This window comes from Rhinolophus ferrumequinum, chromosome 24, assembly GCF_004115265.2.
Source record: "Rhinolophus ferrumequinum isolate MPI-CBG mRhiFer1 chromosome 24, mRhiFer1_v1.p, whole genome shotgun sequence".
In the NCBI taxonomy this organism is placed as follows: Eukaryota; Metazoa; Chordata; class Mammalia; order Chiroptera; family Rhinolophidae; genus Rhinolophus; species Rhinolophus ferrumequinum.
In genome coordinates this window covers 4,573,280-4,598,407 of record NC_046307.1, presented here as the reverse complement: position 1 = coordinate 4,598,407, position 25,128 = coordinate 4,573,280, and the positions used below count along the sequence as shown (strand labels likewise).

General features: G+C 46.4%; 1 protein-coding gene across 1 annotated transcript in view; it reads right to left on the bottom strand.

Moving 5' to 3' along the window:
• The window catches only part of COL23A1 (collagen type XXIII alpha 1 chain), a 319,451-nt gene that overhangs the window by 281,426 nt on the left and 12,897 nt on the right, over positions 1-25,128 (bottom strand). The window contains exon 2 of the mRNA XM_033096768.1: positions 12,169-12,235. Coding sequence (XP_032952659.1) covers positions 12,169-12,235 — 67 coding nt within the window. The remainder of the gene's footprint in view (positions 1-12,168; positions 12,236-25,128) is intronic.

Here is a 25,128-nt window from a genome sequence, read left to right as displayed (position 1 = left end):
ATATCCTGGACCACCAGAAAGATGAACAGATGGGTCCTAGAGCAAGTTACGCCTGAAACATCGCTGGAGGCGAAAATGACAAAACTGAAGCTGTCCCACTTCGGGCACATCACGAGAAGGCAGGTTCTTTGGAAAAGACAATAATGCTGGGAAAAACTGAAGACAGAAGGAAAAGAGGAAGACCAAATATGAGCCTGATAGACTCCATGAAAGAAGCCATAGGCAGGAGTCTCCAGGAGCTGAGCAGGGCTGTTGAGGACAGGACATCGTGGACATCACTCATTCACAGGGTCGCCAGGAGCACGTAACACACACAGGTAGGAAATGAGCAGCTCACTTCCTAAGCGGGGCCCTGGGCACCGATTGAGAGGGCCCTCAGGGAGTTCTGGTGAGAGGGCTTGGAACCATCCACAGCCAGCCTGAGGGGCGCAGTGGGGACAGGGCAGGTACCCCTGGGTTCAGGTACCACTCCCCCAGTTCTCCACCCCTCCCTCACTTCCACCTTCTCCCATCAAAACAATCCCCCTGTATTTGCCCCATCTTCTCCCTCCTGCAAGCAATCCCTCCTGAGTTTATTACCCCAACCTCCATGAGCACCCTCCGCCCACATATACACCTTCCCCCTCTTTCTACGCCCCCCCAAGCGGTGAAGAGGCCAGTGCCCAGGTAGCAGAACTTGACCCTCACAGACCCCTCCACCCAGCCCCTGGTGGAGCTCCTGGATCCCCAGTGGGGAGGGGGCAAGAGGACAAAATGTATACTTTAGGGAGCAAACAGGCACCAGAGGAGGGGCTGGAAGGCACTACCTTGTCCTCCAGGAAATTAAGCCCAAGTCCTGCCTCAGGGTGGGCATAGGGTGGCAGAGGAAGAAGGGGGCGGTCACTTCTGGGCAGCTGTTCCTGGTCTTCCTCAGGAGATGGCCCCTCCTGTTCTCTCAGAGCAGAGAAAATGCTAAGACCACCCCCCTCCCTACGGAGCACTGCAGGGCCAAGGTCACAGCTAATAAAGCTGTCCTGTGCATAGCTGAGCTGTCAGCAAGCACTCGGGCCAACACATGGTCTGCCTTTATCCCCACCTGTGTGACCAGCAGTTCCACCCACGGGAAGTGACGGCAGCTCAGGTGTGACGTCACTGTCCAGTCCTTCTGTGGTGGCACAGCTCAGGTGGATTCCCTGAGCTGTGCTACCAAGTCACCTGCTGCCCCATCAACTCAGGGCCACAGGTGGTCCCGTCTATACATTTTTTAAAAGTACATTTTCAGAAAGCATTGCAAGTGGAGGCGGGCATGTGAGCTTCTCCTCCTGGACCTCGGCCATGCAGTCGTCCTTTCTTTGCAGGACTTTCCTTTTCTAGTGAGCCCCATTTACTCGGAGCCATAGCCTTCAACAACGAACGCCTTGCCGTGCCGGGCTATGAGAGGGCCGCACAGGGCTACTTCTAAAGAAATACCACAAGCCTCTTCTAACCCATCAGTGTCACCGAAAGCACGACCTGGTGGGGAAGGCAGCTTGCTGGTATTCAGTCCTATTCCTGAAAGTGGGGCTGGAGAATAAGAGCAGTGGGGGCAAGGAAGAGAGCCTGGCTGGCCCATCCGGGAAACCCAGGACCACCCAAAAGAAAAGGGCTTTAAAACGCTGCCTGCTGACCTACTAGGAGGCGGCAGACGAAACTCAAGGTCAGGGGCTCCCAAGCTGCTAGGAGTTGCTCTTTCGCCATCGTTGAGCAGAAGATTCACAGGGTATTCTGGCACCAAATGAACCAAGAGTCTAAGCAGAAATGACATTCTTTTCTGCGGAGGAGGCAACAAAAGGAAAGTGCCCCCACCTCACTCTACCCTTGCTCCCTAAATGTCCCCGCCTTGCCACTGGAATAATGATCTATGTCCAGCTCTCTCCTACCTGCTGGGGATCCACTTTCCTTAGGGTAAATAAATAGACATTATTTGATGCTTACTGTATGCCAAAAATGTTTTGAGAATACACTAAGATAGATGTTCCATATAATATTTATTTCAGTATATCCTGGAAACAAAGCCATGAGGTACATAGTGTCATCTCGTTTTACTCACAAGGAGTCAGATAATTTGCCTGAGTTCGCAGGTGGCACGTTGGCATTTACAGGTGGGCCCATTTGCATCCAAATCCTGATTCCTCACTGCATCCTGGCACCTATGCAGGAGGTCCTATCCCTGCCTCTCAGCCCTGCCAAGGAAGCCCCTGGCAGAGGGATGGACATGGGGTCCAGACCCACCCAGTAGGATGCTCTCTCCTGGGACCTGTCATCTCAGGCACAGTGACACACATGAAACAGTTCATGCAGACACATCACAGAAGCTTCTACGTCCGGAGCTGCCCACGTTTTCTGCCACCTGGACTGAGGAGCTGCTGTGAGCCCTACCCTTCCCAAGCACACACGTGGGCGTGGGAAGAGCACCCAAGCATCTTCCGCAGCACACACTTCGCTATTTGAGCTCCTTCCTGCATTTTTCCCGCTCCTCCTCCTATTGTCTCAGTCTGCCAGAGTTGATTTCTGTTGCTTCTGACCAAAGCATGCTCACTTGTTCAACATCCATCGGGCCTCCGTCCATCTCCTCTGCTCCCAGAACCACAGTGCAGTTCCATAGGCTGGCTCGTGGCCCATAGCTGCCTCCCCACGGGTGGGGCCGCCCCAGGCTGTAAACACTTAAGGACCATAAAATGAAAGCGTGGGGGCCCACGCAGCAGAGTGACATGGAGTGTGCACATTAAGAGATAAAAGCAAAGAGGGGGCATGTCCGGGTGTTTCGGTCACAACCAATCCTCTTTGTACAATCTAGCAAGGGCAGCTCTTTCTATCTATGCCACCAGCTTCCATCAGCCCAAGGAGGATGGAAGGCACGCTGAGGCCACCCCGTGCCAAGGATGGGCGGCAGGTCGATGGCCGGGCATGCCAGCACCACCTCTCAAGGCTGCGGATATCTGCGCTTTGGGGTGGCACAGGAGGCTGTACGAGGCCTGAGGAGGAAATGCAGAGAGGCTCAGTGATCAAAGAACAGAGAAGATATGCAAAGACACATGTGGGCCGAGGTGGGGTTTCAATCCAGGGAGCTGTCTGGGAATGCCCAGGTCCACACAGCTCCCAAACCCTGCTCAATTTAGGCAATTTGGGGATTAGAACAGAATGTACAGGAAGTGTTAGCTACAAAAGGTCGAGAAGGGTTTTCAGGAAGAATAGTTCTGAACTGTTTCCCTGCAGGAAAACATTTCCAATACAGAGTGGCAGGTACCCCAAGGCAAGCTGGCAGGACTGGATCTGACTCATGGGGAAGGGGTCTTGGCCAGTGCCAAACCAAAGGCTAATGATGTCCAGTCATCTGCCCTGGGGCCAACCCAGAACTCAGCAGAGCCAAGCCCTGGCCAGATTTAAGTCTAAGACGATCAAGGAGAAAAAGCCGAGTGGTGAAAACATGGAAAACCTGAAAGGGACTCAGGATAAAGTCTAATAACAAGAAGGGGCTGACACTCCATGAACGGGCTTCTCCACGTGAGTCAAGCAGCTGCCCCATGCAGGCTGGCCTGGTTCCTGGACAACATAGAATTCAAGAAGGACAATGTCGGTCGTGGCAGCTTCATTTATAGCTTTGATTACCCCTTCTCTGTAACAGTCCTCCAACAGACTTGCAACTGTCACTCCACAAATCACCCAAACATACTTATAAAATGAGCTGAATTCCACGTGCTCCCTTAGTGAGGGCAGAGTTTGTCCTTTCTTCTCCCCACCTCCGTCTAACACTCATTGGAGGGTGTGGTATGAGCTGGGTCCCATACGGGTAGGGGGAAATTTCAGGGTTTCACAGGCTGGGGGAGGTGGGGTTGGGGGTGACAGGCAAGTGAAGCGACACCAACTACAATATGGAATTGTTTGAGGGGCACCCCAAGTGTGGTGGGATCAGAGTGGAGGGGGCAACGCAGTCTGCCTGAAAGATGGGGAAGGCTCCTGGAATAGGTGAGATTTAACCTGGGCACTTACAACGCAATCACCCACTGTTCACACTATGATATTATTTTCCTTTAAAACCAGTTTTCTTCCACTATTGAAATTTTGTGGCTATCTTTTTTCATAAAGGTCTGTGGGTGTTATTTCCAATGATTTTGCTGCTACAAATGGTACGCTGATAAACATGATCACCTTTGCACAGTTGTCAGATTACGTACTGAACCTAGGAGTGGATATGTGGGGAGAAAGTTTGTGCTTTTCAAACAATTTAATAATGAAACTTCATTCATCTGGTTGTTGAAAACTGGTATCTCACTTTCTTAGGTATTTCTGCAATTATTCATGACGTGGACCATCTTTTCAGGTGCCCAGAGCAGCGCCTAGTACAGAGTGGGTGCTCTGTAAGTATTCACCGAAGGAAAGTGTGACCATGTGCATGTTTTGCTGTTGGGGACTCTCTATTCATATCCTTCACCCATTCTTTCACAAAAATATTTGGCTTTTCCTTATTCTTTTGCAAGAACACTTTATATCTCATAAATATTAACCATGTGTTTGTTATTTATGTTGAACTTTGTGTTTCACTGCCCTTGGTTTGAACTTTTGTATGCTTTCTAGTAAATTTTTAAAAATATTAATTATCCTTTTCCTTTCAATTCCTGTTAGAATTCTATAGAATTTAATGAATATGGTGGGCTCCCTCTGGTGGTCACAAGAAAATCCCCGAATCCCAATGGTCAATTCATAGTTAAATCTCAAGACTTATTTACAGGACATGGTACATTTTATAATTAATAGATTCCGAGTGGCTAGACGATGCCTTAAGAGAAGACTTCTAATTATTTTCTTCCATTCATCAGTGGGTCTACCAAGTGGTTCATAAGGCCACTGTCCAAAACCACACTTACCATCGTCCCTTCCAAATCCCTCTGTGAGGATTTCCTGCCTGTTCAGGGCGTCACCCCTCCCCCAGGCTTGCAGCTTTGGGCACCTCTGTCCCCTCCCGAGCGCATCCATCCTGTTTGTGAGTTCTGTCCACCACATGGCCCAGGGCCTGTCACAGCTGTTCCCTGCCTTCAAACCTCAGGGCCCTCGTTCAAGTTCTCATGACCTCTCCTCTAGCGAAGTCATTCAGCAGACAGTTATCATGGCTCCTCCACGTGCCCGGCACCATTCTAGGATCAGGGGCTGTGGCAGGGAACCAGACAAGACAATCCCTACCCTAAGCTTCTCTGTTGGAACCAAATCTGCGATCCAGGACGTCCTCCATGCTGTTTTTAGAGTCCTCCTCTGAAACTGACATCTATCCAGACTCCTTCCCCTGGGTCCCCAGGAATAAACCTACATCCTCCATAACAGAGCCCACCCTCACCTCCCACCGCCAGCGTTCAACTAAACAGAGGTCCTGGCCACGCCTGGAACTCCCCTCTACCTCGGCTCAGGAGCTGGGTCTCGTGAGGTGTGTCCCCCATCCCAGCTGGCTAAGATGTCAACCTTAATGCCTGCCCAATGTCATCTTCCCCTACTCAGGTCCTCTGATCTGAGGTGATCATTCCCTCCTTTTAGTTTCTGTAGGATTTTTCTCTTCAAACTCTTCCCATTCTCAATATATTATAGTTCTCGTATCTGTGCCGTTATCTGCCAACAACCAGATCTGCAATTCCTGTAACAGTCTCCCTCTAACAATCTTAGTCAACATCGCCCACAGGACAAACACAAAACAGGGTTGGGAGTGATGAGTGAATGAATGAGTGAATGAACAAATATCTATGCATAATGGACGGGGAACTGAGACCATTCTCCACAGAATTCTAGCTCCCCACCAAAAAAAAAAAAAAAATCAGACACACAAATTACCTCCTTCAATTTTGTACAGCCTGATATGATGGGATAATTGCCCTTAAGCTACTTAATTTTACCAAAAACTCAAGTCAACTAGGATTTAACATGTAAAAAAAAATGTATCATTTAAAAAATTCTACAAATAAAAAATAATTGAAAGGAGATAACAATTTCTTGCTTCAGAGTACTAGGAAAATGCACTCCCTTCACTAAGCTCTTTCCTAAGCTGACAAATAGAATAAACAGGCTGAACACAAGTAACTTCTACCACTTCTGTTCCGCTCTGTAGCGTTTCCCACCAACTGCCAATGGGTATATCTGGATCTGTGTCATTTCCACGTTGTACTTCGTGCTCCCCTAGGTAGAGTTTCACTCCTCAGCTTGAACTTCCAAACATCTTCACAGAGCAGTGAAATTCTAACTCTTCTTAATCTGTTTATTAATTTCTGGAAAGTCACCCTACACGGCAAGCAGAATGCACATCCTTTGGAAACCACACGCAATGTCTCTGGTACATCATACAAGGATACAGAAAGGCAGAAGAAGGAAATGAAAAGTATCACCACTGTAAGAAAAGTTGCTAAGAATTTCCACGGCGGTCTAGCCCAGTTAGAAACTAGTGTGGACTGTGTGAAAGGCAGCAGGCTGGGCTTCCCACGAGGCCTCTGGACGCCGTTAACGGCTGACAGGAGTTCACGGGTACACGGCCTCTTTTCCTTTCTGGTTTTCCCACTCCTGTGCTGTTGCCAGCATTTTCTCACCCATGTCCCAGAAGGATGTGCCAATAAAGCCTGCCAAGGCTTTGTTCTTTCCATCCAGAATGGTCCTAGCCAATGGCCAACTCTGAGTCTCCTCTCTGGCAGCCCGGACATCAGCGAAAATGGAGAAGGTAGCAGGCTGCACACGATGGGTCTGCACCCACCGTGGGGCAAGGGATCCGAGTGAAGAGCGGTCACAGCTGACTCTCAGGAAGCAGGTCCTATTCTAAACTCTACACGCATTTACTCAGACAATTCTTGCAACAATCCCATGAGGTAGGTACTATCAGAAACCCCACTTCACAGATGAAAACCTGACGCGTGCGGAAGATAAATTGCTCGTCCGAGGTCATGGAGTTGGTAAGTGACAGAATTTGAACCAGGCAGTCTGGGTTGAGAGTCCATGTACTTTCTCACTGGGCCACACTGCCTGTCAGACAAGTTCAACGGAAGGAGAAGACTTGTGTGCTTCAGGTGCAGACAAACCTTTGGTCAAACCCAGAATCTGTCTATAGCCCCCAGCAGAGGACATGGCCAGCCAATTGTCTCTGGAGCGGGACTGCAGTGGTCACCTATTATTTGTGTCTGGCCAGCTACATCATTTTCTCTTCTTCTGGCAACAGCACCCTAAAATTCCTTGGAGTAACCACCCTTCTCCACTCTCAGCCAACACGGTTCTGGTAGCATCAGCTCTCCCACCCTTCCAAGAACGCTCCCATAACCCAAACCTGGCCGATCAGGTGCCTCCCATTCCACCACCCCCCACACACCCCCCTGCACGGTAATTAGGTCAAGAATAGGCACCTGCCCCAAGCCAAGAAAATCAGGGTCAATTCTGGGACTTTTTTTTTTTAATCATGGTAAAATACATACAAAATTATGTAGTACTTTTTTCTTTTTACCATTTTAACCATTGAAAGGTGCACAATTCCATGGCATTTTGTACATGCATAATGTTGTACAGCCATCAAAACTACCCATTTCCAGAACTCTTTCATCTCTTCAAACAGAGACTCTGTCCCCAATCAACAGCTCCCTGTATTAGTCTTCTAGGGCCGCCATAACAAAGTGCCACAGTCTGAGTGGTTTAAACAGCAGAAATCTATTGTTTCACAGTCTGGAGACTGGAAGTCTGAGACCAAGATGTCAGCAGGGTGGGTTTCTCCCGAGGCCACTCTCCTTGGCCTGCAGATGGCTGTCTTCTAGCTGTGTCCTCCCTCTGTGTACGTGTGTCCTAACCTCCTCTTCTTGTACGGGCACCAGTCATATTGGATTAGGGCCCACCTTAATGACCTCACTGGGACTCAGTCACCTCTTTAAGGGCCCTACCTCCAAATAAGGTACTGGGGATTAGGACTTGGACATATGAACTTTGGGGAGGACACAATTCAGCCCATACCACTTTCCCACTTCCCAGTGCTGGGACTTTCGAGAACGGAGAGCGCTGTCTGCTGGGTTGCTCTACCCTGAGAACTATTGGTGGCCACCTCTGACCCCGGGGAGAGACTGTCTGTAAATGACACAGAGAAGGGCTGAGAGATAGAGAGAGAGCCCCTGAGCCCAACACACCTGAATCTGGCCCACCTCTAACCTTTCCATTTCCAGTTGCATCAACTAATAAGTTCCCCTTTTTTGCTTTACTAACGTAGGATGGTCCGAACATTAATTAGTGTTCTGATGCTTCTAACAAGAGTCAGTTAATGTGAGGACATTGTATCTCAGAGTGGTCCACGTCTCCAGGACGTACAAGATGGGACCACACAGCGGCTGTTCAAGTGGCAGAGTCAAAATTCAAATCCAAGGCTTTCAGCTTCCTTTGACATGCTCCTGTGTCACGACTGTTCACAGCACAGTGGAGGGGAGGGGGTCATGCCAGCATCTCCCACCCCCAGCCGGAGCCTTTCCATAAGGTTCCAGGATTGTACTCTGAGGGCAGCCTCCTCCAACACACTAAGGGCTCCTATCCTCCAGCCCAACACCCCCAGGCCTGCAGCAATGCCTGGCTCATGACAGGCCCCAGGACAGAGCTGAGGAAGGCACAGGACAGGGTGAGGCAGCAGGCCTCCTTCCCTCTGAAGCTTCCGTGGAGCACAGTCTGTGAAAACACAGGACAAGAAACAAGCCAAGTGTCCTTGCAGGGGACAGGTCAGGTCCCTCACAGGGCAGCCCCATAACCCAACAGGATTTTGTCATTTAACCCAAATGAGGCAGCACCTGCTGTCTGGCTGAATGCAGGCTGATTCAGACCATCTCAAAGAGAAATTACAAACTGAAACAAGCAACACAGGGACAACAATGCATAATACCATTTGCATAAAGGAAGGGAACTACTGGTGGACATGTATGTAAACTACCTTAAAAATCAAGCTGTCTGATACCACAGCCACTAACTGCACATGGAGACTTAAATTAAAATTAATTAACACTAAATCATAGGTAACATAAGAAAAGAGGGTGTTGGAATACCCAAGAGACATGGGTAAGTCGCACATTTCTAAAGCCTGAGAGCTTCTGCAGAAGGAAGAGAAGACTCTTTGGGGCAGGTGTGAGAAGGAGCAGCCTCAGGGAGCTCCCAGGTAGCAGCCTGCACACCTGACCCACACTGGGCAGTGGACCTGTTCCACACTTCTGTCCCTCACATTTCAATCCTCCCAGCAACCTTATAAAGTCCTCAGGATGATGATTTTCCCCATTTGTTTTAGTTTCCTAAGACTGCTGAAACACATCAATTACCACAAACTGGAGGGTTTAAGATGACCAAAATTTATCCTCCCCAGTTTTGGAGGCCAGAAGCCCAAAATCAAGGTGTCAGAAGGGCTGGTTCCTTCTGGAGGCTCAGAGGGAGCGTCCCTTCCAAGGCCCCTCCAGCTTCTGGTAGCTATGAGCAATCCTTGGTGGTCCTGGGCTTGTCTGAGCTCTGCCTCGGTCTTCCCATGGCTTTTCGGTGTGTCTGTGTCTCCAATCGCTGCCTCTTGTCCCTTAAAAGGACACTCGTCACTGGATTTAGAGCCCACCCTAAATCCTGGATGATCTCATCTCAAAATCCTTAACTTAATTATATCGACAAAGACCCTATTTCCAAATAAGACCACATTTACAAGTAAGGGGGGCTAGGACTGGGACATAACTTTTGGGGGGACAAAATTCAACCCACTATACCATTTTATAGATGAAGGGTGCAAGGCTCAAGGGTCCCTCACTTGTCCAGGGTCACAGGGCTACTTCTGGCCCAGCCCTGCCAGGCCTCCCACCACTGACTCTGGCAGGAGCAGCGACCTGCCCCTCCTCTCAGCCTCATGGCTCCCCCTTGAGCGCCAGCTTCACAATGGGCAGTACACACAGAAGAACCGCCCCCTTGTTTGGCCTCGCTTATCTGTCTGCTGCTTCCTAGGATCTGACAAAAGATCACACTGTCCCCTAGGCGTGGGAAGGAGCTGGGCCAGGGAGATCTGCGGGTATCTCAAATCAGATGGGGACCCAAGCTATGGAGGGTGGTCTGTGTGTCCAGACTCCAAACGTCTGCAGGGCAGATCGGAGCCGGGAGAAAGAGAATGAGTTAAGGCTTCTGGTGTTGGAGAAAAGGCCTCTGTCCTGTTTTTGACAGGGGAGAAAGTGCCAGCCCACGGAGTTTTGCATCAATGAAGGGCTCTCGTCCAAAGGGCTCAGTGAGTCCTTCAGCTGGAAGTGCAGCAGTCGAGGGCATGGGTGTGTACTGGGGCCACACTGACCACACCTGCCAGGATGGCCTGAGTGCAGCCACAGCCCCTAGGCCAGCAGCAGCACCGAGCTGAGAACGAGCAGGGCCCCTGTCAGAGAGCAAGGGAGAGAGTGCGCTGCTTTCCTGTCAGTGGGGTTGGGGGTTTTGATCACTCTTTGAGCCTCCATGGTCTTCCCCGAGGCCCTCTTGGAGCCTTGCTTTGTGGTCTGCGACCCCTCAAAGGAAGACAGGAACACAGGACTGCCTCTAGGTCATGGGTCTTGACCGGTACTTTCTCCACGACCTCAAAAGAGCCTATGGAGCCCACTCCAATACTGTCATTTTTTGATGAAGACCCTTATGGTTAATAAGTGGCAGACCACGGTCTGGATCTGGCTCAGATTTCTTCAGCTGCTTGTGCCCCCTCATTGCCTCCTCTTCCCTGTACATCTGCCATCTGTATTGGGCATTTTCAAATTTCCAGTCAGCAACCCACATCAAGAAACCCAGTTCACTTCGCCATCCAGGTCATGCCTGCAAAGATAAATAGCTGAAACAAAAACCTCAGTCCAGCAGTCTTTATTCGAATCTGTCCTAGTTGAAAATTTCACAATGCCAACTGCCAGCCCCGGAACTGATTACATATTTTACAAATGCTCTGGGACTTCCAGTTTAAAAAACACGTATCCACATAACTCACGTGAATTTGCATCTATACAACACTCAGGAAGAAAGAGAGGAAAAAGAGGAACCATTCCCATTTTATACATTTTGCAGATCACCCAAAGTTCATTTCTGGATCTGGATTTTTCCCCCCCACGGAATTGCAACCTCTGACTTCCTGATCAAGCAACGATGCCATTACTTGTCATGTCCTTTTTCCTCCTATTAAAACCTTGGAGGTACTACTGGTCAAAGCTAGCTCGAGCTTGGCCATCAAATCCTCTCCAGTTAGGCCCCCAGACACTGAATTTTCACATCACAAGGTCTACCTTTGCAGACATCCAGGACATCTCCCAAGCCGTGAGATGTTAATTATCAGTGAGCTTGGTTTCTGGACCAGTGAAGTGGACTGGAAAATGCCAGACAACTTGGCTAATGGAAGGTTGACAGTAAGGACAAAGGGCACTGGGCAGAGCTTCTGTGATCCACATTCTCTCTTTCACCTTGTCCAGCACCGTGAGAACTCTGGGAAATGTTACGACATTCCACTCATTCACTGCTTTCCACACTATCCTATGAGCGGTGAATGCTAACCCTGGAAATACCAAGGCTGAGACGACACACCTAAATTCTCAATCATGGTCTGTGCAAAGCTCCCATTCGGACAACCGGAAGAACTGACATGAATCAGAATTCGAGCCACATGGGTTAGGAATCAACAAATCCTGGTTCTACTCACAGCCATCCTGGTCTGCACCACAAAACCCGAGAGACATGATTATTTGAATAATTCAGATCATGTGTCCTGCTTTTTTCCTCTACCTCCACCAAAAGAAATGAAAACAAAAAAACTATTTGTCCAGATTATTTATCAACACCCTCTTCCCCAATGTCTAGGGTCACAATGTTAATAACATGTGGATGATTCGTGCCTGTGTCTCCATATTTAGAATGGGATGGCTGGTGCTTTCCTTGCATCTAAGCCTTTACTATAAGTCACCTCTAATGCTTTCTTAGCTTCCCCAGCAATACCACCATCCTCATCTAACCAAGGCAGTTAATCTTGCTGAGATCTTTGACTAGTGCCTGCCAGGGAACGAGAGGCGCCGGGTGGGCCACTCGGTACAACAGACAGCCTGGAACCCAAGGCAATGCTCTTCACCGTGTCTTCGGCAGTTCTGAGCAGACAGGAGAGAGAAGTCAGGAACCAGTAAGGAAGGAACGTCCACTTACCTGGGGGGCAGATGCATTCGGTTGGCGCTTCCCGAACAGTCCGGAGCTTGACTAGTCCATCCAACTTCTGAACCAGGAAGAAAAGGGGGAAAAAAAATGAGGATGAGTTTGAGAGCAGAGAGGGGTGAAAGTGGAAAAAGGAGCAAAAATCAATGTATGAAAAAGATCAACAGTTGGTAGTATTTTCGAGAACATTTTTAAAAAAGTCATTAAGTTCTACAGGCAATTTTTAGAATGAGAAGAGAAACAAAAATAAACATTGAGCAATTACTTGGGAGTCCCTGAAAAGAAGATGGTAGGTTTCTGCTTTGTTAGGACATTTTCAAATTCAAATCCAGAAAAGCCAAAATGACCGTTCAGTCAGCGTGAAGACAGGAGGGCAGGGCCCTTGCAGCAGCTTTCTGTACTTGGATCACCCCATCCCACCCCAGGAAGCCCCCAAGCCCCCTCCCTAGCTGCAGCCCCTCCCAAACCACTGGGGTTCAGACCCGCTGACCAGGCCCAACCCAACCTGATGACAGTTTCCTTTCTTACCTGAGGGGATCACTGGTCTAGAAAATTTGGTTCAATACAGTTTAACAAGAATCTCTGCACAGGCCAGCCCTGTGCTAGATTCGGGTAAAGGGGCAAGAATTATCAGAGAAATCTAGTCAGAAGTCACAGTCCAGCCACGGGCAGTGATCACCGCCTGATTTCACCCTCCAAGTAACCTCTGAGGCCCAAATTATTGTCCCTGCCTCTCGGAGAGGGCAGAAGTTGACAAAGAAATTAGTTCGAATAGTGGTTTATGGGAGTGAAGTGAGTGGTCCATAGCCCAAGCTAGCCCAGACTTGAGTCCTCACAAGAATACACAAATTATTAACCTTTCTCTAAAAAAAAAAAAACAAAAATAAAAACAAAAAAAACAAAAAAACACTTCCCCAAAAGCAAAACAAAGTAAATTCCGAATTTGTTAATTTGAGTGAAAAATGCACTAGGACGGGCTGAGGGGTACTTCAGTTTCAAACATAAAAATGTAATCTTTAAAGCTCTGCTTTAGAGGATGAGAGAAGAGCACCGCAGTCTTGAGCCCTTGACCACCACGCCTGAAACTTTCACAGAAGACGGGACTCCAGCCAAGCCCCATCTTGTTCTTTCTGGAACAGCCCAGGACCAGGAGCCTGAGACAAAAAACCGTAACCAAGTTAGCGCCAGGCGCCTGCAAAGCCTCCATCCCCGGCCACCAGTCACCCTCATTTTCCAGACGGACAACAGAGGCTGATAGGGATAACAGATGGAGTTAAGGCCACGTTTTGAGGGAACAAGCGGGATACGGTGGGCTGGCGGGGTGCGAAGGCGGTACCGCACAGGTGGAGGGAGTAGGGTGTTGCCAAAGAAAAGGCGGGCCAATTTCTCCATCCTCACCGCACCTCTCTGGCCAGCAAGGCCTTGGCTTGCCCCAGAAATCGGAACCTGGCCAGGTTTTTCTAGAAGCCAGGTTCTCAGACCCACTTCGGACCCCCACCTGCCACGCACTCCTGCTCTACCCTGGAGCCACCCACCTGGCCCAGAGTGACCCTGCGAGCAGCGCAGGCCAACCCCCAGAAGCCGTCCCCCCAACTCCCCCACCCCCACCCCAGCTGCTCTCGGGCTCCCACCAGGTGGGTGAGGTTAGCTCCACCCCGGCGACTGCAGACACCACCCTTAGCTGCGGGCCTGGTGCGCTGGGACCTGTGGCACCACAGTCAAGCCGGCCCTCACTACACCCAAGGCTGTGGAAGCTGCTGAGCACGCGGGCAAGAGCGGGACCTCAGCAGAACTCGCTTTACAGATTTTGGAGTTTACGGGGGTAAAGAACCCAGTCTTGTAGTTTAAGCCAATTTGTTCGAGAAACTCTCATCTGTTTTTATCATTGCTAGACAGACTAGAAGTCACACTAATTTCCTTTTTTCTTTTTTTTTAAACAAAAGCATTTAAAGGCTAAAAAACAAGAAGCTTTTAACAACTGCTATCACATCTGGGCCACGCCCCTAAAAGGGAGGGCTTTATCAAATGCTGATAGGAAACACAATTACTTTTAAACTACTCTTATTTTCAGATAAAAGGCTAAACAGGAAACGACTGATGAGCGGGTAAAATTACCTTACTGTTAATGCTAGTAGAGGGGATCAGATATTACTGCGATTGAGTTTTTGTTTTGTCATTTATTCTAACTCCTTTTATGCATTTGTTTTTCTGGATTAGATGGTGAATCTGCAGCATTTTATCTCCTAGTCCTCTACCCTCCCCCCACCCCCAGGCCTCTAACTTTCTGTGGATTTGAAACGTCCCTATTATGAACACAGAGGGAAATGTTTGAATTATAAACCCAACCCCACAATCTTTATTTCCATGCTTCTTTTTTTTAGTTCTAAGAAAATATTCTTTTGTGTCCAGGTTTGTACGAAATGATTTAAAAGCCTCAACTTTTTACATTCAATTATCTGGCAGCACCCCTCGCATCTGCAAACAATATGGTCCTGGTTTTACATATGCAAACAAGTCCTGATTCCAAAAGTAAACAAAGGATGAGTTTCTGAGAAAAGTCTGAGACTTCCAGACTTCTGGAGCTTTCCCTTTAGAAGTACAGAGGTGGAGAACTTCAAGTTTTGGGGGAGGGGTGGCAAGAGCAGAGGGAAAATTAATCAGGGAAAATCATGGTTTTCAAAAAAGCGTTACATGGTCGGATGCTAAATTTATTAATGAGCTGTTGGAGTGCTAGTCTGGAACACTTCACCAGATGTTTGAACATATCCTTGCATGATTACATTTTGATAAAATATAGATTAACAAACAAAAAAGGATGTAATGATTTATTTCTATAAAACGCTACAAATAAAGCCACAAAGACATTCCTATCCTTTGACAGAAAATTCCTACTCTAGGGTATATACCCCAATGAAATAAATCAGCAGAAGCAAAAAATGGAAGTTGCGCCTCAAAACAGTGGGAGTGGTTTAGAGAAGGATGGTGAGTCCCCTTGATGAAACTGTATCTTCATGAAATATCATTATGAACACTATGTAGCAACAAAGAAAAATGTTATGATACAATAAATAAAATGTCTACATCTGTGTAAAAATTCAGGCGTGGGGTGGCAGTGACTAGCAAACATCCACTCACTTGAGTATTGGGATTCCAGTGATTCTCTCCTTTTGTTTTATTAATGTATTAGGCTGACATTTATATAAATTTATATAGGTTTCAAGTGTACAATTCTATAATACATCATCTATATATATTGCATTGTGTGTTCACTACCCAAAGTCAGTTTTCCTTCCATCACCATATATTTGATCCCCCCTTTAAAAGGCACCCCTCCTTCCCAGTGATTTACTTCTTTAAAAGTTCTTTTCGTGTTGTGTGTAATACCGTCTTCTCAGTCAAAAAAAAAAAAAAAATGCTGCAAATAGAAGAGCCAAAATGAAGCCCTGAATCTCCCTGCTGAGGACAATTTTTGAACGACAGCCAGATGATTCTGTGTCTTCAGGAGGACACAATTTCAGGACCAACTCTGCTAATACACTCACAGCACAGACACCAGAGGAAAGGACTGTGGAGAATGAAACCCTCTCTGTAAAGGAACATCCGATGCCCTCCTTCAGCCAGCCCCACAGGGAGAGCCTATGCATGTGTCCTCACACCACCAGCAGCCCATGAGGGCAGCACTTCCTGGCCTCTTTTTGAATAATCTTTTGTCTTATACCCCACCGTGGTGATGATGATCATGGTGATGAAGAGGATACAGATATAAAATATTATTATCAAGATTATTGATTACTTACTACATGCCAGGTACTATGCCAACAGCTGTTATTTCACTAGTCCTCCCAATAAGCCCCCACGAGGCTGGGACTATTATTATAGCCATTTACAGATGAGAAATTTGAAGCTTAGAGAGGTCAACGTAAGTGTCAAGGCTTGACTTGAATCCTGGTACCAACGAACTCCAATGACAAAGCAAGACAACTTTCATTTACAAGCAATGTTCATGTCTTAAAAAAAGCTGCTATCAAAAGCCAAGCCATACAAAAAAAAAAAGGACAGAAATCAGATCAGTGGTTGCAGATGGATGGGGGAGTGGGAGGAATGACACAGAAGGAGAGCCATGGAGAAAATTTGATTTGAGAGTGATGAACTAGTTTGGTATGGGATTGGGGTGATGGATACATGACTCTATGCATTTGTCAAAAACTATAGGACTGTACATCACCAAGAATGAACTTGAATGGATACAAATTTAAAAGAAATCAACCAGGATGTCAGAGAACCCCAGGATGGAATGCAGGCTGAGACAAATGAATCCAACTATATTAAAATCGTATGACCTAACCTCACTGAAGGTGGTGGGAAAAAAATGTAGCTGACCCAAGTAACTTTGCAAAATGGTGTTTCAATTGAAGACGGTAAGGCTGAAGATCAAAGAGACTGTACCTTCTTAAACATTATACTCTAGTGGGTAAAGTTGTTTCTCATAGGGTACAGGATAATGATTTTGAAACTACTTACATATGTATTGGGGTTGAACAAATGAGTAAATAAACTATGGGTAATGAGAGCCAGGTTCACTGTCCAAGAAATAAGTTATTAAATAAGCAAAGGGGGAAAGCTAGAATGAACCCACTGGTGTTGAATTAGAGATATCACTATGAGGTGATGCTTATGTATACAGATGCATACAGAAGTAATTATAGGTTGTGTACACAGAGGGTGAATATACACACATATATACCTTAGCTCTCTGCAGAGAAGGCCTACAAGCAATGACACCCCAGTAGCAACAAGCACACGCAGCACCCAGATCTTGGTTTTTAATTACCATTCTCCAATAAAAGGAACTAGGACTCCTTGGCTGATTCTAGGGCCAAGGCAGGAGAAACACAAGAGGAGCCTGGAGTCTCTTATACCAGAAAGTAAGGAATTGTTTTAAAAAAAGTGGGGAGGGTGTACATCAAAGACAAAACCAATCTGAAAGAGCTCAGAATGGCCAAAGCTGGAACAATTTAAGCAACAAAATTAATAATGTGGTGTAGGATTATAACCCAAAGAATTATTTAAATATCGAAGAGTCCATACTGATATAAATGATTGGATGGATCAACAAATAAATAAACAATAAATAAAATCTTCCTTATCGAGGAATTCCAAATAATATATATAGCTACTTCCCTCTCCACAAGGTGGTGCTAAATTCCCCTCTCCTTCAAGGTGGGCTGAATTTAGGTGACTCACTTTCAAAGAGCCGGGTAGGGAAAGGAAAAGAGTAACGTCATAATGGAGAAATCTGGCAGATACCACTTTAACCAAGTGATCAAGGTTAATGTCACCAGTGACAGCTCATCATGAACCCCTGACATGATGCCATGACAGTGGCAAATCCCCCTTAGTGGTATTCTTCCCAAACACTTATAACCCAGTCTAATCATGAGAAATACGAGATGTGATAAAAAAATATGGTTAATGTTTAAATTAAAAAAAACATTTATTACAATAAAAAACACACTGCCATTAATCCTCTTCAGAATACTCCCCCTCATTTCAAACACACTTATCCCATCCTTCTAAAGCAGTTCTGGAAGTTCTCTTTTGTGAGTGTCTTTAATTGCACTGTCGTGGCTGCCTCAATGTCCTGAATCGATTAAAAATATTTACCTTTCATAGTCATTTTGACTTTGGGGAAGAGCCAGAAGTTGCACAGTGCCAGATCCGGTGAATAAGGTGGATGAGGACACAACATAATGTTTTTATGACAGAAATTACTGTACCAGAAGCAATGTGTGACACGGAGCCTTTCCGTTGTGATAAAAATCTATGGTGAATGCTGCTGCCGAGTGCCATCCAACAGAAAGGCAGGGACCTTCAATACGGGAAGTGGCGAGTCGAACCTTAGTAACAGTGTGTGACAAGTTTCAATTTGTTCAGTGCAGTCAGTTGGGTGTGAGCGATGGTTGAAGGAAGATGTGTTTTAAAATGTGCCAGAAATCATCCTCCTCATGACAATGCTCCATGTCACACATGGCTTCTGGTATACGGCAAATTCTGTCAAATAAAAACATTACAGTGTGTCCTCATCCACCTTATTCACTGGATCTGGCACCATGTGACTTCTGGCTCTTCCCCAAAGTCAAAATGATTCAGGACATCAAGGCAGTCACGACAGTGCAACTAAAGACACTCACGAAAGAGGACTTCCAGAACTGCTTCAGAAAGTGGCAAGAATGATGGGATAAGTGTGTTCTCAGCGAGGGGGAGTATTTTGAGGGGGATTAATGGCAATATGTCTTTTACTGTCATCATTTTTTAAATTTAAACATTCACTGTATTGTTTGATCACACCTTGTATTAGACTAGAACAAACTGAGGGACATTCTACAAAATACCTGACCAGTATGTCTTAAAATTGTCAAGGTCATAAAAAACAACGGAAGACTCAAAAAGTGTCATAGATCAGAGGAAACATGACAACTAAATGCAATGTGGTATTGTGGATTGTGGATTGTGGATGGTATCTTAGAATTGGAAAAAGACATCAAAAGAAAAACTGGTGAGATCTGAATAAAGTCTGTAGTTCGCTTAAAAAAAACGCTAGCAAATCACAAAGTCACTTACCACCAATTAAGTTATAACTTTGTTATTTTCGATAACACATCTATTCCTTTATAAAAATTGAGGTGAAATTCACATAACGTAAATTAACTATTTTAAAGTGAACAATTCACTGTCTTTTAGGAAGATTCCTAAAAGACTGTTGTGCAGCCACCCGTTTATCAAATTCCCTCTATCTAGTTCCAAAACATCACCATCCCCCCAAAAGGAAGTCCTGTACCCGCACGCAGTTGTTTCCCCATCCGCCTTCCTCCCAGCCACCAATCTGCTCTCTGTCCGTATGGACTGACCTATCCTGGATATTTCATTCAAACAGAATCTTTTTTGTCTAGTTTCTTTCACTTAGCATGTTTTTGAGATTCACTTTGTATCTGTATTTCATTCTTTTTTAATATCACGTTGTATGTTTCTACCACAATTGGTTTATCCACATATTCACTGATGGACACTTGGGTTGTTTCCACTTTCTGGCTTTCATGAATAGTGCTGCTATGAACATGAGTATATGCACACACATCCGTTTGAGTACCTGTTTTCAATTCTTTTGGGTATAGACCTAGGATTGGAATTGCTGGGTCATATGGTAATTCCATATGTAACGTTTTGAGGACCCACCAAACGTCTCCATGGCGGCTGAACCATTTTACATTCCCACCAGCAAAGTATGAAAGTTCCAATTTCTTCCTATCCTCATCAATACATCTGAGTGGATATGAAGTGGTATCTCATTGTAGTTTTGATTTTCATTTCCCTCATGACTAATGATGTTGAGCATCTTTTCATGTGGTTTTTGACCACTTGTATATCTTTTTTGAAGAAATGTATGTTCAAGTCCTTTGCCCATTTTTAAAGTGGGGTGTTTGTTTTTGTTGTTGCTGTTGTTGAGCTGTAAGAGTTCTTTATAAATGCTGCATACTACATCCACATCAGATATATGATTTTCAAATATTTTCTCATATAACAGATCTAGTCTTGATCAGAATTCTAACCATCTCCAACCGAGACACAAGATGGGTGTGTTAAAATCATCTTGAAAACTGGAGGTAGTGGGAGTGGTCCCATGGCTGCATGCCGGTGATCACATTAGCCTTTGTTGAGATCTTGCTAGATTAATAGCGGTATATTGTTACTAATGAATTTGACTTGGTTCTTTTTAGTTAATAGCAATTGTATTCATTTTCAATTACTGAGTAACAGATTTCCACCAAATCAGCAGCTTGAAACAAAAATTTACTTTTACAGTTTTCATGCTCAGACGTCTGGACACAGATGAGCTTGGTTCTCTGCTCAGGGTCGAATAATGCGGAAATCAGTGTGTCAGCTTGGTGTTTCTTTCTGGAGCTCTGGGTTCTCTTTCAAGCTCATGTGGTTCCTTATGTTCTGAGGCCCCCATTCTTTGGCCAGGGGCTGCTCTCAGTTTCTACAGGCCATTCAGAGTTCCTTGCCCTATGGCCCTCTCCACATACCCGCTCATGCTTCAAATCTCTCTGACTTCAGAAAGGGCCCAGTCCCTTTGAAGGGTTCATCTAATTAAGTCACACCCACCAATGGTAAGCTTTGTAATTAACTCAAAGTTAACTGACTAGGAACTCAATCATAGGAGTGATATCCCATCATAACCACAGGTTCTGCCTGTACTCAAGGGGAGAGGAGTATGCAAAGAGGGTGGGAACCTTGGGGGTATCTTAGAATTCTGCTTGCCAGAGTATTATATCACAGTTAATTTCTTACTTTTGACAAATGTACTATGGTTAGCTACACATGTACAGTATATGTTTCTATCAACCTAAAATTATTCCAAAATTTTTTAAAGGCCACATCATGGATTTCTACTTCCAGGCAAAATAGACTAGCAATGACTAAATTAACCTCCTGCCTAAAACAACATCAAAAACCCAAACAACAACAAAAACCCACAAATAAAATGTATGAGACCATGGTTTTGAAGACGTGGGTATCAAGCAGAAAAGGACAGTGGTCTCTGAGACACAGAAAACAGCTGCTCCAGCTTCTTGCATGGGGAGAATTTCTAGGCTGTGGCACAAGGATAGGAAATGCAGGTGGAACCTGGCAGCCTTCCAGAATTGAAGGGATGGAATGGGAGTCCAGGGATGCCAGGCAGTTGGAGTTTGCAGAGCAGAGGACCTGAGAGGTGAGAGCTACACACAGCAAACCATGGAGCTTTGCATAACCATGTCCCTTTGTGTATTCAGCAGAGCACTGATCGGCACATGTGTGTTAAGAAATGACCTGAGGCAAGGAAAAGAACCACACTAAAGGATTAGAGGGAACAGTACCCAACTCTCACATGGGGCAGCGAAGATCGCCAGTATAAACACTGAGTAGAGTACCAAAAAGGGTCCTGCTTCAGTGGTAGGGAATAATCAATCCTTGGCTAAACAGAACTCTGGTCCTGCCTAATGGATCTTAAAAAAAAAGACCCCAAAGTATCAAACTATTTCCAAGTAACTTAACTCTGTGACACAACAAAGCTCATGAATATTGACAGAATACAAAAATAACCAGCACCCAATGATGTAAAATTCATAATGTCTGGCATACAATAAGAAGTTACCAGCAGGAAAATAGGTTCCATAATCAGCAGAAAAATCATTTAATTGAAACTGACCCACAACTGCCATAATATTAAAATTAGCACACAGACTTTAAAACAATGATTGTAATTGCACTGCACATGTTCAAAAAGTAGAGACACCAAAGATATTAAATTACCTATACTGAAACTCTAGAGATGAAAACTATTATGTCTGTGATGAAAAATAAAATAGGATAGAGGGGATTAATAACAGATTAGACATTGCAGAAGTAAAGATTAGTGAACTGGAAGTCAGCAATAGAAACTATCCAAAATGAACACGTGGAGACATAATTTTTAAAAGAAGGAAAGAGAAGAACATCAGTGAACTTGGGATTTCAAGTGGCCTAATGTGATTGGAGTCCCCAAGAAGAAGAGAACAGAAAAAATAAATAAAATAAATAAATAAATAAATAAATAAATATACCGTGTTTCCCCCAAAATAAGACCTAGCCGGACAATCAGCTCTAATGCGTCTTTTGGAGCAAAAATTAATAGAAGACCCGGTCTTATAGGAAAATAAGACCGGGTCTTATTTTCAGGGAAACACTAATCAATTGTGACAGAAATCCTAACACCTGAGTGGCAGATGGGGCGGGATGGAACGGAGAGAACTGAAGGAGGCAGCAGGAAACTTTTATGAGTGACAGATGTGTTCACTATCTTGATTGTGGAAATGGTGTCACAGGTGTACACACACATCAAAACATGTGAAATTGTACATTTTACATATGTAGAGTTCATTGACTGCCAAGTATATCTAAAAAAGCCAAAACCCCCAGGCCACAGCTCCCACAGGCTTGGCCGGGGTGTGGAGCTGGAGTCCTGGGCTCGGAAGGTGTGGGGACAGAGTCAGGAGTGCAGTTTCCAGGTTCTCGGCCTCACGTGGAAAGGTGCTGGCTCAGGTAGTAAATGGCCATCAACTGTGATTGGATGGCCATCAGTTGTGGCTAGTTGGCCGTCAGCTGCAACCAGTGAGCCATTGGCCACTAATATAACTGCTGTGGCTATGCTAGCAGCAAATGGGGGCTAGCCAGAAGATGGTGGCTGAGCTAGTGTCGTGCAGGGTGTCATGCGGGGTCTCTGGTCCCGCTCCCCACATAAGAACGCAGGGTGAGGCCAAAAAGGAACACCCACGGAGCCATAGGTAGGGGAGTCATACCACTATACTCTCGCTGGCGGCTGGGTTGGAGACACAGGAAACAGGAGCCACACAATTCTCAACCGTCACTGTGCCACTTGCAGGCTCAGCCACAAATCTTCTTGCTAGCCCCCATTTTCTGCTAGTATAGCCACAGCAGTTATATTAGTGGCCATTGGTTCACTGGTTACAGCTGATGGCCAACTAGCCACAGGTGATAGCCATTTACTACCTGAGCCAGCACCTTTCTATGTGAGGCCGAGAGGCTGGAAACTGCTCTCTGGGGCTCTGTCCCCACAGCTAGCAAGAACGGATTGCAGTTAGGATGGTGGGTTGCAGCTAGCAAGTGGGGTTGGTTGGCAAAGAGAAATGGATGGCGGGTTGCAGATAGTGTGGCTCCTGCTTCCCGTGTCTCCAACCCAGCCGCCAGCGAGACTATAGTGGTATGACTCACCTATCTAGGGCTCCGTGAGTGTTCCTTTTTGGCCTCACCATATGCTGCGTTCTTATGTGGGGAGCGGGACCAGAGACCCCGCATGACATCCTGCATGACAGAAGGCATCCGTTCACTACATTGAGCTCTGGTACTGCCTTGGTGCCAGGCAAAGCTCGGCACAGCCAGGTGAAGGCAATCCCTGAGAGCCTCTAGTCCAACCCAAGCATTTGGCAAGAGCTCAGAAACTTTTCTCTAAAGAATGTGGTTTAGTCAGCGACTCCCATTGGCGCACGGAGTGGCTCTCTTCCAAACCACATGGGCAAACGTTTCCTTAAGGGGTCCCTGCTCAGTTCCAAAATACAATACGTGTTTTCAAAGGTTTGGTCTGCAAACAAAACGTAATTCTTCAGTAATCCTTAATTCGTGTTTCCATGCGTTATTTTTCAGACACACCTCACTTCCCATCAGAATCTGCTTTCCCTGGTTCATCACGCTAGTCTCACAGAAAGAAATCCCATCAAGGCCGCTGTGGGGGAAATGGACAGTTTCCATCGTGGCTTTTGATGCGCTGGGGAGAGCCCTCAGGCTGCTCCCCGGTGCGGCTCCACGCCTTCTCCACACCATGGCCAGAGTCCTCTCCAGAGGCCCAGACACAACATTAGGCCTCTTAAATCCCCACGCTGACTTCCACCTGCTTTCCATTGACCCCTGCCCTCTCAGTCCTGTCCACAATGAATGCCTAAGTGTCCCCTTATGTGTCAAGTGTGATTAGATGGTGTTATGGGCTGAATCGTGTCCCCCCTAAATTCATATGTACAGTCCTAACTCTCAGTCCTTCAGAATGTGACTGTATTTGGAGATAGGGTCTCTAAAGATGTAATTAAGTTAAAATGAGGTCTTTATTGATAATCCCATATGACAGGTATCCTTATAAGAAAGGAGATTAGGAGACTGACACACACAGAGAGAAGGTCCTATGAAGACACAGCGAGAAGACAGCCATCTGGCAGGCCAAGGAGAGCGGCCTCGGGAGAAAACAATGCTCGATCTCAGACTTCACGCCTCCTGAATTGTGAGGGAAGAAAGTTTTGTTGTTTAAGCCACTCAGACCATGGTTCTTTGTTATGGCGGCCCTAGCAAACTAATACAGATGGGGTCTCCCAGACACCCGACTCCATCCTTACTTGCCTCCTTCAGATTCCTGAGCAGTAGCCCCAAGGGGAACGAAGTGAAAGGTGGCAGACAGGAGGCGGGAAGGACTTGGAGGACTCGTTTGCTGGGCTAAGTTTTCATCTTATCCGCCCACAGGTGATGGGAGGCACTGAGGGTCGATGGGCAAAGGGAGGGACACACCACTGAGAACATAACCTGCCTGGGGCGTGGAGTGGCAGGACTCAAAGAGGCAGAGAAGTAACTGTTTCAAGAAGGGCCCCTGGAATGGGACTGAAATAAAGGGGCCAGAAGAAGGCCCACTAGCAAGACCAACAGGCTGAGGGATAAGGCATCTCTTTCCAGCTCAGCTCATTCCAAGCCAATCCTAAGGTGGGAGCCTCCTTACAGGAATGGGAAGAGGGAGGAGGACTTGTCCCCAAGAAGGCCCCTGGCATGGATGTTACTAGTCCTGGCAGCCAGGCAGACACCCACTGCTAGGATTAGCAAACCATGGAATGCGTAAGGAGGGACCTGATGTCTCACTCATAGCTGGGACAGTTCAGGAAGGGGACGTCACTTTATCCTCAGAGAAACGGAGCAAGACACCTTTTTCCCAGAGGAGTAAGTTAAAAAAAGCCAACTAATTAGTCCAAGCTACCTAATTAGAGGCAGCTCCAGACTCCAACCCAGGTCTTCTAACTCCAGCGCCCACAGCATGAGTTGTGTGGCCCATTTAGAGAGGGTTTCACGAGGACTTGGGTGGGGCAACTTCTGTGGTGAGGCGATGAGGTCAGGCTGGTCTCACCCGTCCTACCTCCTTCAACAGTTCCTGTGTTTGCACATGTACAGATGCACACTCATGTACACACATGTGCACACACATGTCCGCACACCCCCCCACATGCACACTCACATTCATAGACATACACATGTGCACACGTGTGTGCACACCCCCACACACATGCTGACATGTATGCACACACATGCACATACATTCACACACACTCCAGT